We start from the raw sequence: 17,867 nt of genomic DNA, 5'->3' as shown, positions 1-17,867 counted from the left end.
AGTGAAACATGCGGCAGTAAAAGGGAGGATACTAAATGGTTTAAACAGAACCCTGTCCAATTATTGCTGTATGAATGGAGAGGAAGAAATTCCATGACCCTTATTATAGGATCTGTTGTGTGTGCCTTTCCGCTGAAAATGTGTTTTTATAAAAAATAAATAATGAGGTATATTACATTAGGGTTTTTTGGTCTTTATTTTTTCTTTTAGGATTAGAAAATACAATTTCATTCACTAACAGTTTATTCCAACATTTGCTGATCATTGCATTTTTAGTGCTGTAGGAGACAGCATTCTTCTGTTTACTGCTGGGGCATCGGCATAACCGATGATGTCCAAAGGAATACTAAGAGTTTTATGGGATGGTATTATTATTCATTAATTATAATTATTTGTAAGGATATAAATTGACCTTTCTACTCCAGCCCCCATTGTTGTTAGCACAGGTCAGTCTTCAAATCCTACAATTCCTCTGGAAGCTGAGACTCAGCCACAACCATCTCCAATAAAAGCAAGGAAAATTGGAGTGAGCCAGGCCTGTGCACCCTTTTTCTCCTTTCTCACCCATTATATCAAAGGGATACCTCAGGCCTCAGTAGTAACCCCAAGGCTGTCCCTATTAACCACTTGCACAGTCTTTTCAGAATTGGACCTTCAAAGAATCATACTCTCATGGAGTAACAGCTTCACAGCCTCTGTACTCCTGTATGTTGCCCCACTAGGTATGTCTACATTGCAGCTGGGAAGTGCGATTCCCAGTGCAGGCAGACAGACTTATGATAGTTCTGCTTCAGCTAGCACACTAAAAGTAGTTTGGACGTGTGGCATGGGTAGCGGCTCACCCTAGCCTCCCGAGTCCAAGCCTGCCCAACCCCCTGGGCATGAGCTTTGGTGCTTAGCCCGACCTGCCACCTGTGCCGCAATATCTGCCTGCCTGTCTGTGCTGGGAATCACACCTCCCAGCTGCAGTCTCGACATACCCTATAACATCACAGGCTGTACTACTGCAAGCTCAGTACATCACTGGGCACCTCAGGACTTCTTCAGTCAACAACCAAGTGACTTTCCGCTGCCACCCTTCACTTGCTGCAATGTCACTTGCCTCCCTGATTCTTATCACCTCAGTCTGACATCCCACAAACAGAAAGGTGTGGTGGAAATTATCTGAGTCTGAGTAACTTACATTTTTTGGTGTATATCTGTATTTTCATATACATGTCTATGTTCCGATAGGATAGAACCTTCAGGACATAACAAGCCTAGGTAATTGTATTACATGAAATGTGTCTGTCATTTTTCTAAAGGTCTTAATCACATTTTTAGGTGCTGAATAAATAATAAAACAATGCAATTAATGTATACAGCACTGTACAGTGGGTGAAGTGTACCAAACATAAGAGGTCCCTGTCATTAATAGCTTACCCCTTAAGGCCCATATTCAGCAAGGTATTTTAGCATGTGGCTCTCTTTTAATCACATGAGTTGTTTCATTAAAGCCAATCAGACTATTCACATGCTTAAAATAGAGCTGTTCAAAATATTTTTCATAGAAAAATGGTGTTTCATGAAAAATGATTTTTTAAGGGAAAAAACGGTTTTCAACAAATTTGGGGGTTTTTATTTTGAAAAAAAATGCTAAACAAAAGATTTTGAAACAAAATACTGAAATTTGGTATTTTTGAAATTTTTTATTTAAAATTATTGTAAAATTCACCTCTCGCAATTTTTTACTAACCCCCATTTTTTCAGTGGAAAAAGTAAAAACGAGGGAGAGTGGGAGGGAAAAAAACACTCATTTATACTTTTCCCTTGAAAAATGTGGAAATTTAAAAGATTTTCCACATTACTTTTCCAGAGGAAAAACTTAAAAGAATCGGGAAAGGGAAAAATATTTTTTTTTCCTAAACAAAATAAAAAAACATATTCTGAGAAATATTTTTTTAAATTTTTTCATTATTTCACAGTGAAAAAATTGAACAAAATGAAAAAGTGTTTTCTTTTAAATTTATTTTGTGAAACACACCACTCCCCACAGAAGAAATTCTACCAGTTCTTTTTAAAGTTGGGCAGATGCTTAAATCCTTTCCTGAGTTGGGGTCATTAGCTGTTGTTTTTATTCTGTTGCCTTCAGATTTTTGGGTACCACACACACATTATTATTTAGTTTCTTGATGATAGGTTTAAAAATATTTAGAAATCAGTCCCTTCCAGATTATAATTTTAAAGTTGGCCAGTTTTGTGTTTGTAGAAGTGAACGATAGTAATAATTTGAAAAAGTCTAAATTGAAGATTCTAATAGCTATTTTTTTTTGCTCTCTTTTAGTAATGTGGATCTTCTTCTTTTAAAATATCATTGCTGAATGGCTTTATTTGTGCCAATCATCTTTCACAAGGTCATGGAACAGATGTCTGCACGTAAAATGACCTTTTCCCAATTAAACCTGTCTTCCCACGGAAATTGTTTTCTTGGCCTGTATCTCAGAGGCCTCCTGGTGACAGTTCGAAAGGGTACACAGACGTCTTTAATCATTGGGCCTAATCCTGAAATCCATTACTCAGATAGTTGTCTTTGAAGCATTTACATTCAATATAGGTGCATGTACAGAGATGCCAATTCATACTTTTGGCTAGACAAACAAATATAATCATAGGCACAGATTAACCCCCTGGTGCCAATCTGCCTGTAATAAAGAGTCTTCCACATGTGCATCTTGTCTTTCTCACATAGAGGATGACCTCCACAGTATTACACTGTATTCCTGGAATGCCAAAGAGTGCTGTCTGCAGAATCTGCAAGGAACCATCCGGCTGGGAAAGGAGTCTGGGGCGGTCGCTAATCGGACCCCCCAGCTCCACAGATTTTCTGGAAATGGTAGTATGGGCCCATATTGTTACTTCTTTTAAAGAGCTCCTATATGCCAGATGACTGTTTTTAAGGGGGGATCCCAGCGGAAGCCATGGCCAGGGAGTGTAGGAGTGTATGATTTGGGGCTCCAAGACTCTCTGCCTCATGTGGAATCCCTTGGCTCTGCAGTTTCTGAAGGTGGAACCCACTGCTTGTTTGGCAGGAAGGCAACCCCCTCCCAAAAAGCAATTCACTTAAACTCCATGAAATAGCAACAGCGCTTCCTTAGCTCTCGTCCCCTAACACCTCTACTCTACTTGCGCTACATTGATGACATCTTCATCATCTGGACCCATGGAAAAGAAGCCCTTGAGGAATTCCACCATGATTTCAACAATTTCTATCCCACCATCAACCTCAGCCTAGACCAATCCACACAAGCGGTCCATTTCCTGGATACTACTGTGCTAATAAGCGATGATCACATAAACACCACCCCATATCAGAAACCTACTGACCGCTATACTTACCTACATGCCTCCAGCTTCCATCCAGGACATACCACACGATCCATTGTCTACAGCCAAGCTGTAAGATACAACCACATTTGCTCCAACCTGTCAGACAGAGACAAACACCTACAAGATCTTTATCAAGCATTCTTAAAACTACAATACCCACCTGCTGAAGTGAAGAAACAGATTGTCAGAGCCAGAAGGATACCCAGAAGTCACCTACTACAGGACAGGCCCAACAAAGAAAATAACAGAACGTCACTAGCTGTCCTCTTCAGCCCCCAACTAAAACCTCTCCAGCGCATCATCAAAGATTTACAGCCTATCCTGAAAAATGATCCCTCACTCTCACAGATCTTGGGAGACAGACCAGTCCTTGCTTACAGACAGCCCCCCAACCTGAAGCAAATACTCTCCAGCAACCACACGCCACAAAACAAAAACATTAACCCAGGAACCTATCCTTGCAACAAAGCCTGATGCCAACTCTGTCCACCTATTTATTCAAATGACACCATCATAGGACCCAAAAAGCTACAGCTCACAAAAGATTATGCTCAAATAAATTGGTTAGTCACTAAGGTGCCACAAGTACTCCTTTTCTTTTTGCGAATACAGACTAACACGGCTGTTACTCTGAAACTCATCATAGGACCTAATCACATTAGCCACGCCATCAGGGGCTTGTTCACCTGCACATCTACCAATGTGATATATGCCATCATGTGCCAGCAATGCCCCTCTGCCGTGTACATTGGCCAAACCGGACAGGCTCTACACAAAAGAATAAATGGACACAAATCTGACCTCAGGAATCATAACATTAAAAAACTGGTAGGAGAACACTTCAACCTCTCGGGCCACTCAGTAAAAGATTTAACGGTGGCAATTTTGCAACAGAAAAACTTCAAAAACAGACTCCAATGAGAAACTGCTGAGCTTGAATTAATATGCAAAGTAGATACCATTAACTTGGGTTTGAATAGAGACTGGGAGTGGCTGGGTCATTACACATATTGAATCTATTTCCCTAAGTTAAGTATCCTCACACCTTCCTGTCAACTGTCTAAATGGGCCATCTTGATTATCACTACAAAAGTTTTTTTCTCTTGCTGATAATAGCTCATCTTAACTAATTAGCCTCTCACAGTTTGTATGGCAACTTCTCTGTATGTATATATATATATCTTCTTACGATATGTTCCATTCTGTGCATCGGATGAGGTGGGCTGTAACCCACGAAAGCTTATGCTCAAATAAATTTGTTAGTCTCTAAGGTGCCACAAGTACTCCTGTTCTTCTTCCATGAATGTATGTCAAATGTAGGGATGCTCTGGGTTATAGCTTCACTGCTTAGTCCATCACATTGCTAATGCAACATATTGATACAGCCTGGCTTCCAAGTTCAGAAAGCCAGTGATGCTCTGCAGAAGTTTTTATGAACAGTCAGGGTTATCCTGAACATCTGAGCAAGGAAAGTACTACATACGGTGTGTAATCAAAACCATAAGAAACACTTATTTGTTGGTAGTTTTAAATGAATTAATAGTGTCCTGGTACAATAAAAATGGTGATGGCCATCTAGGAAATTTTGTTGCGCCCTTGATGCTTGTCTGAGTAGTTTTTACATGAAATACTAGTAGCTGTAGTGTGATTAGAACAATTATAATGCATCATCAGCTATTACAAATATTTACAGGTTTTCTAGGATATGCCAACCCCCCACCCCATACTGTAGACTATTTATTTACTTAATTATTCTCCTTAGAGCAAATGTATTGCTTGTGCCGAATGCTAGAGGTAAAAGGCTCTGTAGCCCACTGCCAATCCCCTGAACTGTCCAGTTCTCCCAATTCACTTGTTTGATGTTTTTTCCAGTGATCAATAAGTTATTAGTTAAGAATGTTAATTAGTTTAGTTTGTTGCTTTTCTATTCATGTGAATTTTTTCACTAAATTAAGTTACAGAGACTTCTTTAATTATGTTGTCATAATGTTAACTGGAGTGATCTTTTTTCTAATCAAGTTAGAGCCTTTGAACTGAAATCTGTTAATATCAGAACTGACATGGTATACTTATATGGCACCACAGAATGCAATTAAATAGCCTATTAATTTATACAATATCTCTTACCTTTCAAATTCCCTCTCATTTTAGTTGAACAGGACTTACTGGAAGATTTAATTATATTCCTGAACTTGTGAAAGTGTTATTTTGAATTCAGTATTTTTATGTAAGATTTCCACTCAGTATAATGTTAGCCTGCTAACCATGGACAAAAATACTTTGTACAATAATAGTATAAAATGAGGTATAAGAAGTAGTAAAATGAGGGATAAGAAGTAATAAGTACAATGCTTGCAAAGGTTAAAAGTTGTGGTTTATATATTGTTTTAGCTTTGAATCTCAAATAGCTACATGGAAGCTGAGCTCCATGGTGACTAACAGGAAAAGATCTTTAGTCACTAAAAGACATTTATTTTTACTTCCAGTGCCAAAATTCATTTGATTACATTTTTTGCTCTTGTAGGAACAGTATGCTTGTTACAGAATGCAGTGAGAATTTAACAAAGTTAAATAATTTAACAAAGTTAATAATTTTTCCTAGAAGCAGTATAGAGTTGCAGGGCTAACTACAGATTGGTGTGCTGAGTGAAATCCCGGAGATTATTTTTTTCAATTTAAGAAATACATAATTAAAATTTCTGAGTAAAAAATTATTTTCATATGAAACTTTTGGCAGTAATCTATACCACATTTTTTAAAAATGCTGGATTAAGATTCTCCACTCCCACCCCCAGTTATAGGATGCATACAGATCTGTTCAGTTTTTGTATTTGGGAAGTAGATATACAAAGGGAAGAGTTGTTCCGTCCAACTAAACCTGTTTTGTCATGTTCAGAATGTGTTTTGTTGACATTAATTTGCCATAGTAAAATCATGAAGAAATGTGTGTGTTTTTGGCCAAAACAGGAAAACCTACTGTATGTTGGTAGAAATAAGTTATGCCACATAATATTTTTAATCTTATCAGAAATAGTATTTAGTATTAAGCAAATATTCACCCCAACGTAAGGGATATGTTAGTCTGGACAGTCAAATAGACAGTGCAATATGCTGTAGTTTCATGAGGCACTACCTGGGGATGTTCTGAAGGTGAATATCCATGTGTTTGTTTTACTTGTATGCTGGAATAATTTATAACAACAACAACAAGAAAACCCCAAACCAAAAAAGCAACAACGCTGCCTGTTTCCTCCCATTTCTCCTTTCCTGAACACTGAGCTACAGATGCTGTTTTTGATACAGTTTAGTACAGATTACTTTATAAAAAGGTTTGTTGTTGTTAACGTCATCTGACATTATATGAGTTTGTTGGCTTGATCAGTTTCCTAGTGGACACCTATCCATGTTTTTTTAAAAGAATAACAATTGATATTGACTGTGGTATCACTCTTGCAGGCAGTCTCCACAGAGGGACAGGAGCTTGCATTGGTATGCAAACTGACCCTCTTCTCCTTTACAGAGATTATGCCTCTGGGTTTGAATTGTGACACTCTGGTGGGGCAGTATGAGGAAAATGTGTACACTGTACTTAAGATAAATTCTTATGCTGTCACCCTAAACAAGAGGACAGTATTGTCATTCTTAACAAGCTTTTGTTGCTGCAAAACTGATGGAAAATGTAAATGAGTTTGATGCTGCAATCATTCCATTGACTTCATTGACTTCTAATACATGCAGATGGCTGCAGCGCTGGACTCAGTCCCAATGGTTATAGTACACAGGGAACAATTCTAGAACATCTACTTCCTACGTTTGCTGAGCTCTATCAAAACATTAGGGTAGATTTCTGTTCATAGTTAGTAGTCGCTTCCGGCCATTTTCCTGGACGCTATCAAGTGAAGTCTCACAAACAAAGAACACTATTGATAAAAAATTATACTTTTCTACAGCAAACTCAACATTAAGGGTCTATATCTTGAGTATTTAAGTATCTGAAATGAAAATTTATAAACATAGTGGAAGTCTGTCCTAGATACAACATGGGAAGAGGGAAGTGCAGTTTATTTTTGTTCTTGCTAATCATGTGATCAACAATGTTCATATGAGAGAGATTATAAATAATTTAATAAATTAAACATCCAATGTAATTGTTTCACAGAATATGGTGTTAGGAGTGAAATAATAATTTTTGCTGCCTGATGTGAGGTATCCAGTGTTCCTTGGCCAGCTGTAGAGCAGGAAGCTGGTGTGGATGGACTGAGATTCTTTTAAGACTGTACAAAAACTAAATCTCTCAAAATGAAACTCCACAGGGTCCCATCCTTCTCAGCCTAGTGATTTGGGAAGCAGTAAGTATTTATTTCCAGATTAAGAAGTAGTTATCACTACAGGACGTATTTATTTGGTATGGACAAAAGACTGGGAAAGGTAAACACTTGGAATAATAAATGAAGTGTATATTATAATACATCATTATTTTGGAGAGGAGTAAAATCTCCTTCATGGATTAAAAATCTGTCTTTATCCTTATTAAAAATAGTACAACTTTTTTATTCCAAAGTGTGTGTGTGTTTAACTTGGACCTCTTATTTGTAGCGCCCTAAAAATTCATGCTCATGTTTCATGTTTTCAGATATTTACATCTGAAATTTCATGGTGGTGTAACCATGGGGTTCCCAGCCCAAAAGGAAGTTGTGGGGTGGTAATAAAGTTGTTGTAGAGGGGTTGTGGGATTGCTACCCTCACTTCTGCAATTCCTTCAAAGCTGGGCTCTGAAAGCCGCAGCCCGGAGCTTCCTGCAGCTACAGGAGATTCCCAGAGGTGGAGGTGGGCCTGATCTCCACCGTGCTGCTTGGAGTGTCCCAGCCATGGGCTCCTAGCTGCTAGTCCCGGCCGGGCTGGGGAGGGACAGGATTTGCTCTTCCCCTGCACGGCCGCTCTCTGAGGGAGAGCAGACTCACTTTCGGGTACCTCATGCAGCTGCAGGGTGCTCTCAGCAGCATGCGGGAGATCAGACCCATCTCCACCTCCAGTAACCTCCTGCAGCTGCAGGAAGCTCCAGGGTAGGCACCTGGGGGTGGGTCTGATCTCTCCCTGAGAGCAGCTGTTCAGGGGAAGAGTAAGTCCTGTTCCTCCCCAGCTTGGAGGTGACTAGCAGCTGTAGCCAGGGCACAGTAGGAGCCCCACAAGCCGGGGCGCCTGCAGCCGCCCTCCTCCCCTCCCCTCCCATCCAATAGCTAGATTTCATGGGGCAGGTCTGATTTCACAGTCTGTGATACATTTTTCACAGCTGTGATTTTTGATAAGGCCCTACCTATGTGTGATATTTAATGTGTTCAGTCTTCATGTGCCCTGAAGAATTGGTGTAGGAGCAGACGTGGCTTATGTCCCATCGTCAATTACCCCTGCATAATTTAGAGCAGTTTGAAGACTGCTTCAAATTATGCTGGCTAGTAAGAGACCAGTCTGGGCCATTGTTTATACTGGGCATGGGCAGGCATTGCTGAAGTATTCTGCACTCTGGTCACAACCCAACCACGCATGCTACAATGGGAGTGGGTAGTCTGGAGCTAGCTATGTTGGCTCTATGTCAGTCGAGGATTTCCCAATGCTAGGAGGGTCCTCAGCTGCCCATTTAGGCTCCATGACACAAATAGGCCTGAGCATGAACTAGGAGCTGGCCCAATGTATTTCCATCTCCTTCACCCCAATCCTATTTTTGCATGTGTATCCCTTTGACTGGTTTTATTTAAGAGCTAATAGCACTAAGCTTATATCTGGGATGGTAGAGGGTGTGGGCATCCCATATTGGGATCTCATTAGCAGATGCCAGTCTGAATGTCCTCCTCTGCATGAGATGTATACCATGGAACAGGAACAAGAGCCAGAATGCTGCAGATTAATAGGGACCGTGGGTCTAGGTCAAGTTAGGCAAGGAATTCCTTTGTGACTGGTCGGTTAGTTTAGCCCAGGGGTTCTCAAACTGGGAGGTCGGGACCCCTCAGGGGGTTGCGAGGTTATTACATGGGGGGATCGTGAGCTGTCAGCTTCCACCCCAAACCCTGCTTTGCCTCCAGCATTTATAATGATATTAAATATATTAAAAAGTGTTTTTAATTTACAAAGGGGGTCGCACTCAGAGGCTTGTTATGTGAAAGGGGTCACCAGTACAGAAGTTTGAGAACCAGCGGTTTAGCAATTTTGACCCCTCTCTGTGGCTGTCTTCATTTGTGGCTTGGCCTTTGTCACTGCTATTATTTGTAGTGTATGAAATCATTGTGCATAGCCAGTCCAAGTAATTTGCATCCTTCACATGAAAGTTAATCATCTGAGGTTGGTGTAAGCCTTCCTTCATATTGCCGCGTAGAAACTAATTTGGATGTAGCAAAAATAGGGATAGTTTCCATTTCTCATGGGTTCTAGCGTTTTTCTTTTCATAACAACTCCTCATGCAGTCAGCATTTCTACTTTCTAAAGAATGGATTTACATTTGTATCATGCCCTTATTTGCAATTTTAATGGACATCAACTGTAAGCCATGGAGATTAATGTATCCAGCAGAAAGCAAACTCATGGATTTTCAAAATTTTACTAGTGCCATTCTGCGTTAAACGTATTTTTTAAATTTGTTTTCCAAATGCAGATTATTGACAAGGAGATTAACCCATTTGTGGACAAATGGGAAGAAGAAGGACAATTTCCAGCACACAAAGTATTTAAAATTCTAGGACAAGCTGGATTCCTTGGAGTTAACAAACCAACAGGTAAAATCTTTACATTCATTTTAATAGATATTGACCAAAACCAAAACCTGCATCTGAAATCTTGGGTAAAATTTTCAAAAGCATCTTATATATTGTTTTCAGACATGTTGAAGGCACTTGGGGAAGTACAGCTGGGTGAATATTTTGGTTGAAACTTTTTTCACTGCAAGAATGCAGTTTGAGGTTGACAGACATTTTGCAAATGTGTGTCAAATTCACCAAGTTGTTTTCATTAAAAAAAAACCCTTTCAGAATGAAACAATGACATTTTTCAAATTGAAATGAGTTTCCATTTAGAAATTTACTTTAATTTTATTAATTTTTAAAAAGTTTTAAAAAATTCAAAAAATAAACAAACATTTCTTTTGACCCTAAACTAATTTTTTTTTCCAAGTTTTCAGTTTGCTGAACATTTGGAAACATTTCATTTCAAGTTGACCCAAAATTATTTTTTTTCCCCAATTTTGTTCAGAAAGCCCAGTAAATCGAAAAATCAGTTATTCACATGGTTCTACTTGGGAAACTAAGTCCCATTGATTTTCACTTTTGAAAATAGGACTCAGACTCTTAAATCACTTAGTTCTAATATCTGTCTGTTATAGACTGAATCTGAACACCTGGACTTTGGGAAAGTTCAGATTCAGATGTGGCTATTGTGTCTATGGCCTGTCCCTACTCGCTCCACTCTCTCCAAGTTGGTGCATTCAAATCCGGGGATTTGGTTTTGCCTGCTATAGAGATACTAAATTAGGATTTGGTTGTGATTTGTAGTGGGATTTGTGATTTGTAGTGTTTTAATATAGAGTAGAAACCCTTAATTAATTCCAGTATTAAAGATGTTACTCATTCTAATGATATTCTACATACTTAAAATTGGAAATACCACTGGAACTGGTAACAGAAATGAATTTTTTAAATGCACCTCACTGGTACATGCTGAATGAGCAGGCCATACTAGGAAACATACGTGTCTATATTTAGTCTAATAAACTCACTATGGATTGCTAGAAAGAACTGGCTCAAAGACAGAAACGTTGAGTATTCACATTTAAAAATGTTGGCTTTTGTGTGCAGTAAATGTTTTTTCTCATTTAGTTACGGAGTAAAATGAAACAAAAACTTAGTATTTTGTACACTACATGGGGTTTATTTTCATGTAGTTCACTTCTACGTGTCCCAGCTTTTAGCATAATTTAAATGATAGATGCATAATACATCTTATATTTAAATTACACAAAATTGAGATTCAGTCATTCTGCTTCTGAGGTCACATTTAAGTGATAGCATGGATCCAGGAAAGAGGCATATGTTGCTAAATGCACTTTGTGAGTACTCTTAAAAGGGGACATACAATACTCCCCCAAGGAGTTCAGTCACAAATTTAATTAATGCATTATTTTTTTAACGAGCGCCATCAGCATGGAAGTATGTCCTCTGGAATGGTGGCTGAAGCATGATGGGATATACAAATGTTTAGCATATCTGGCACGTAAATACCTTGCAATGCGGATACAAAAGTGCCATGCGAATGCCTGTTCTCACTTTCTGGTGAAAGTGGGCAGCATTATCTCCTGTAAATGTAGTGGGCAGCATTATCTCCTGTAAATGTAAACAAACTTGTTTATCTTAGCGATTGGCTGAATAAGAAGTAGGACTGAGTGGACTTGTAGGCTCTGAAGTTTTACATTTTTTTTGGTTTTTGAGTGCAGTTATGTAACAAAAAAAATCTACATTTTGGAAAGTTGAACTTTCATGACAAAGAGATTGCACTACAGTACTTGTATGAGGTGATTTGAAAAACATTATTTCTTTTGTTTATCATTTTTACAGTGCAAATATTTGTAATAAAAATTATATACACTGATTTCAATTACAACACAGAATACAATATATATGAAAATGTTGAAAACCAGAAAATATTTAATAAATTTAAATTGGTATTCTATTGTTTAACAGTGTGATTAAAACTGTGATAAATTGCAATTAATTTTTTGAGTTAATTGCATGAGTTAACTACAATTAATTGAAAGCCCTAATTATTATTTGTATTACAGTAGTGTCTCAACCTATATTGGTGCCTCATTGTGCTAGACACTGTATAAACACATATGCAGATACAGTCCTGTTCCAAAGAGCTTACAGTCTAACTAGTCAAGACAGACAAGTGGGCGGGGAAACAGTGGCTGAAAGAGGTGCAGTGACTTGCCCAATGTCAGATAGATGTTTAGAGTGAGAGACAGAAATAGATCCCATGTCTCCTGACTTCCAGGCCAGTCCTGTATCCATTGTATTACAGGTTCTACTTTTTCTACATGTACAAATATTTCAAGGTACAAGACATGAGGTCAGCTTTACAGGGACCACAGCAGCTGGAAAAACTGTGGGACTGGAGAAGTTAACTGTTCAAATCAGTGGAGACAAAAGGAGATAGTAATGAAGGAAACACTCAAGGCATGCAGTATTATCTTTGTGATATGTTACTTAGAGATGGGCCTAATTCAAAAGCCTTAGATGTGAACTCATCTGAAGTTTGGTGAGTTTAGTAGCTGGATGAAATGTGGCTTATATCTCTGACTTTGTGTAATGTATGATTTTTTTTTCTGCACCTACCAACACCTTTCAAGTAAATAATAGATTTTAAAAAGAAAAGTTTGGTTTGAGTTTGATTCAGGTTTGGGGTAAAGGCTTCGAGGCCAGCCTGACTAAAAATTAGATATCTATTCAAGAAAATGAATGAGTACAATATGTAGGATGTCCTCAGAACATTAAGGAGTGGAGGTTAGGAACAAAACAAACAGAAAAAAGTCTCTCCCGCCTCATCAAACTGAACAGCTGAAATGATAAAAAAAAAAAATATTTTTCCAGGATTATGTAAGGCTTGAGAATTGACATTATCATCAATAATGACAGATTGTTGAAAGAATGGAATTTTTTTAATGTTCATCTACACACTAAAGTCCATGTACACTGCTGCTGGGAGCGAACTTCCTAGCTCAGGTAGACAGACATGCATTAGCTCTGCTTGAACCAGCATGCTAAAAATAGCAGTGTGACGGGGGGTAGCACTGATGACAGCTTGGGCCAACCCCCAAGCACAGTTCCAGGAGGTCTGGGTGGGTGTGTACTCAGGCGACTCGCCCAATCTGCCACCCCTGCCATGCTACCCCCAGTCACACTGCTATTTTTAATACACTAGCTTGAACAGAGCTAGTGCGTTTCTGTTTACCTGAGCTGGGAAGCTCTCTCCCAGCTGCAGTGTGGGCGTACCCTAAATGGCAGAGCTGTCACTTGGACAGTCGGTCAGTTTCAGGTATTACATCCCTTTAATTCAGGGATCACAGTTTCAGGTATTACATCCCTTTAATTCAGGGATCCTTCAATCTCGGGGCTTGTCTACACTTAAAACACTACAGCAGCATAGCTGTGTTGCTGCAGTACTTCAGTATAGATGTTACCTATGCCGACAGGAGGGATTCTCCCATTGACATAGGTAATCCAGCTCCCGAAGAAGCAGTAGCTAGGTTGATGGAAGAATTCTTCCGTCAACATAGCGCTGTCTACATGGGGACGTAGGTTAGCTTAACTATGCCGTTCAGGGTATAAATTTTTCATACCCCTTACTGATGTAATTAAACCAAACTATTTTTCTAAGGTAGACCAGGCTTCAGTTAGAAGACTAAGACACTCAGATGCTTCCTGGAGAACGAAAAGGACAAAAATAATCTTTGAAAAACATTTCAGAAAAAAATAAAATTACCATTCCAAGAAGAAGGAGAATTTGAGATCTCTTGAAGGCTTAGTTACTTCCAGTTTAAGATAAAATTTTGTCCCTGTAGAAGTCAATAAGGGTTTTATCTTGGACTTCAGTGCAGCCAGGACTTCACCCTTAATGTTTAAGACTATTAAAATAGGAATTGTTGACGTGTTTGATATGCATACACACAAACAAATAACTGCATACATAATAATGAGTGTCATGTACAACATTAATATTTGCACATGGAAAAACAGGTAATTCACAATTGCTCATTTTATGTACACAATTACATATTTAAGTTAGGTGTGCTGTTTTTTTAATACGTTTGACTTTGAGGGACAGATTTTCAAAATGGCTTCAACCTACTGTCTGTATTTTTATCTGCATGTTGTTTGCATCTACATACAGAAACTAGGCCTGATTCTCTGTTCTAAGTCTACTTTTCCCTGCATAAGGACTTAAAGCAGCTGGAAATGGCCCATGGAGGAGAATTCCTGTGAGAATTTGTCTATAGCTATTTATTGGGCTGAGGTAGAGGGAGTGGGGGGAAGTCAGGGACATGGCAACTTGGGTTGGCAACTTTCTAATTGCACATAACTGAACACTCTTGCCCCACCCCTGCCCTCAGGTTCTGCCCCTACTCAGAGGCCCCGTCTCTGCTCACTCCATCCCCCCTCCCTCCATCCCTCGCTTTCCCACACCCTCACTCGCTTTCCGTGGGCTGGGGCATGGGGTTGGGGTGTGGGAGGGGTGAGAGTTCCGGCTGCGGGTGCAGGCTCCAGGATGGGGTCAGAAATGAGGGGTTCAGGGTCCGGGAAGGTGCTTCGGGCTGGGGCAGGGATTGGGGGTGCAGGAGGAGATGTGGGGTTCCGGCCAATTGGAGCTGCAGAGCCGGTGCTCGGGGCGGGGGCAGCACATGGAGCCTCCACTGCATCTAATAGTCCAGTGGTGTTAAACCTGCCCCCTTGCAGCTGTAACTTGTGCTGGAGTCGGTCAATTGAAATTCACGATACACATTGAGAGAACGGAGACCCTTTTGGGCATGCTGCATGCTACCTTTTTAACTGTTCATTACTTACAGTAGATGCCAGTGATAGGTGCCTTAGAATAACCTTAGACTCAAAGATATTACGGTCAGAAGGGACTGTTATGGTCATCTAGTCTGACCTCCTGCACAATGCAGGCTACTGAACCTCACCCACCCACTCTTGCAATAAACCTCTCACCTATGTCTGAGCTATTGAAGTCCTCAAACCATGGTTTAAAGACTTCAAGGTGCAGAGAATCCTCCAGCAAGTGACCCATGCCCCATGCTACAGAGGAAGGCAAAAAACCACCAGGGCCTCTTCCAATCTGCCCTGGAGGAAAATTCCTTCCCGACCCCAAATATGGCGATCAGCTGAACCCTGATCATGTGGACAAGATTCACCAGCCAGATACCCAGGAAAGAATTCTCTGTAGTAACTCAGATCCCACCCCATCTGACGTCCCATCACAGGCCATTGGGCCTATTTACCACGAATAGTTAAAGATCAATTAATTGCCAAAATCATGTTATCTCATCATACCATCTCCTCGATAAACTTATCAAGTTTAATCTTGAAGCCAGATAGGTCTTTTGCTTCCCCTGCTTCCCTTGGAAGGCTATTCCAAAACTTCACTCCTCAGATGGTTAGAAACCTTCTTCTAATTTCAAGTCTAAACTTTCTGATGGCCAGTTTATATCCATTTGTTCTTGTGTCCACATTGGTACTGAGCTTAAATAATTCCTCTCTCTCTCCGGTATTTATCCCTCTGATATATTTATAGAGAGCACTCATATCTCCCCTCAACCTTCTTTTGGTTAGGCTAAACAAGCTCCTTGAGTCTCCTTTCATAAGACAGGTTTTCCATTCCTTGGATCATCCTAGTAGCCCTTCTCTGTACCTGTTCCAGTTTGAATTCATCCTTCTTAAACATGCGAGACCAGAACTGCATACAGTATTCCAGCTGAGGTCTCACCAGTGCTTTGTATAACGGTACTAACACCTAGGTATCTTTACTGGAAATACCTCGCCTGATGCATCCCAAGACTGTGTTAGCTTTTTTCACAGCCATATCACATTGACGGCTCATAGTCATCCTGTGGTCAACCAATACTCCAAGGTCCTTCTCCTCCTCCGTTACTTCTAATTGATGCGTCCCCAGCTTATAACTAAAATGCTTATTATTAATCCCTAAATGCATGACCTTACACTTCTCACGATTAAATTTCATCCTATTACTATTACTCCAGTTTACAAGGTCATCCAGATCTTCCAGTATAATCTCCCTGTCCTTCTCTAAATTGGCAATACCTCCCAGCTTTGTGTCACCCGCAAACTTTATTAGCACACTCCCACTTTTTGTACTGAGGTCAGTAATAATAAGATTGGTCCCAAAACCGATCCCTGATCCACTGGTAACTTCCCTCCAGTCTGACAGTTCACCTTTCAGTATGACCCACTGTAGTCTCCCTTTTAACCAATTCCTTATTCACCTTTCAATTTTCATATTAGATGGTAATATGTTTTGTTAAGTGACATGGGACTCAGCCCCTCATTTATATTACATTTGAGATCTGCTTTGATTGCATTGTTTGGTTAGGCTGACATATTGACAGCCACATTAGAGGTGATAACATACTTCATAGTAAGTGAAGTGGGAAATGAAAAGCTGTAGTTTATGCTGAGATGTTTCTGAAGTCTATTAGACTAGACTTAATAATAGAAATACATGGTGATCGGTGTTAACTTAAGTTTGTTAGTCCTTCACAGTTCTCATGTTGAAAGTGCTTTATAAATTTTTGCCTAATTAATCCACTGAGTTTTGAGAATGCTGCATAATTCCTCAAGGGAAAGCAGAAGACTACAGTTCCAATTGAATGGTCTGGCAATATGTCCTCTTTAGGATTATTGCAATATTTCTTCTTCACAGTCAGTCAGTAAATGATGAATAAGAGTGTGAGGATTTCCGCCCCTTTTTTGATGTGAAGAAAGACTTGATTGTGATTCGAAGGAAATGAGTATGATATATTGAAGATAAATATTAGTGTCTATTACTTTGTATATAGGTTTGTATTAAGTCTTTTATTAATTGTATAATTCTTGCTCAGCTACAATAAATATTAGAGATATGAGTCATATTGTGTATTAAACACTATAAAAGTGGAAACATTTTCAAAAATTACTAAGTTGCTGCTCTTTGACCATCAGTAGAATTTGTTTCAGAGTAGCAGCTGTGTTAGTCTGTATCCACAAAAAGAAAAGGCGAACTTGTGACCCCTTAGAGACTAACAAATTTATTTGAGCATAAGCTTTTGTGAGCCACAGCTCACTTCATTGGATGCATACAGTGGAAAATACAGTGGGGAGATTTGATATACACAGAGAGCATGAAACAATGGGTGTTACCATACACACTGTAACAAGAGTGATCAGGTAAGGTGAGCTATTACCAGCAGGAGAGAAAAAAAACCTTTTGTAGTGATAATCAAGGTGGGCCATTTCCAGCAGTTGACAAGAATGTGTGTGGAACAGTAGGGGGGGGGGGGGATAAACATGGGGAAATAGTTCTACTTTGTGTAATGACACATCCACTCCCAGTCTTTATTCAAGCCTAAGTTAATGGTGTCCAGTTTGCAAATTAATTCCAATTCAGCAGTCTTTCATTGGAGGCTGTTTTTGAAGTTTTTTTGTGGAAGAATTTCCACTTTTGGGTGTGTAATCGAGTAACCAGAGAGATTGAAGTGTTCTCTGTGTGGTTTTTGAATGTTATAATTCTTGACGTCTGATTTGTGTCCATTTATTCTTTTACGTAGAGACTGTCCAGTTTGGCCAATGTACATGGTAGAGGGGCATTGCTGGCACATGATGGCATATATCACATTGGTAGACATGCAGGTGAACGAGCCTCTGATAGTGTGGCTGATGTGATTGTGTACATTTATTCTCCATATACAA

The 17,867-nt window shown here is 39.5% G+C and overlaps 1 protein-coding gene across 3 annotated transcripts in view; it reads left to right on the top strand.

Moving 5' to 3' along the window:
* LOC140907610 (putative acyl-CoA dehydrogenase 6) overlaps positions 1–17,867 on the top strand; it is a 143,809-nt gene that overhangs the window by 24,640 nt on the left and 101,302 nt on the right. For all 3 annotated transcript variants that reach the window (XM_073333921.2, XM_073333924.1, XM_073333922.2), the window contains exon 2: positions 10,010–10,130. In XM_073333921.2, the coding sequence (XP_073190022.1) occupies positions 10,010–10,130 (121 nt within the window). The remainder of the gene's footprint in view (positions 1–10,009; positions 10,131–17,867) is intronic.

The sequence above is a fragment of the Lepidochelys kempii genome, chromosome 2 (assembly GCF_965140285.1).
Source record: "Lepidochelys kempii isolate rLepKem1 chromosome 2, rLepKem1.hap1, whole genome shotgun sequence".
Classification (NCBI taxonomy): Eukaryota; Metazoa; Chordata; order Testudines; family Cheloniidae; genus Lepidochelys; species Lepidochelys kempii.
The sequence above is the reverse complement of the archived record's forward strand: the minus strand, read 5'-3'. Positions and strand labels throughout refer to the sequence as shown.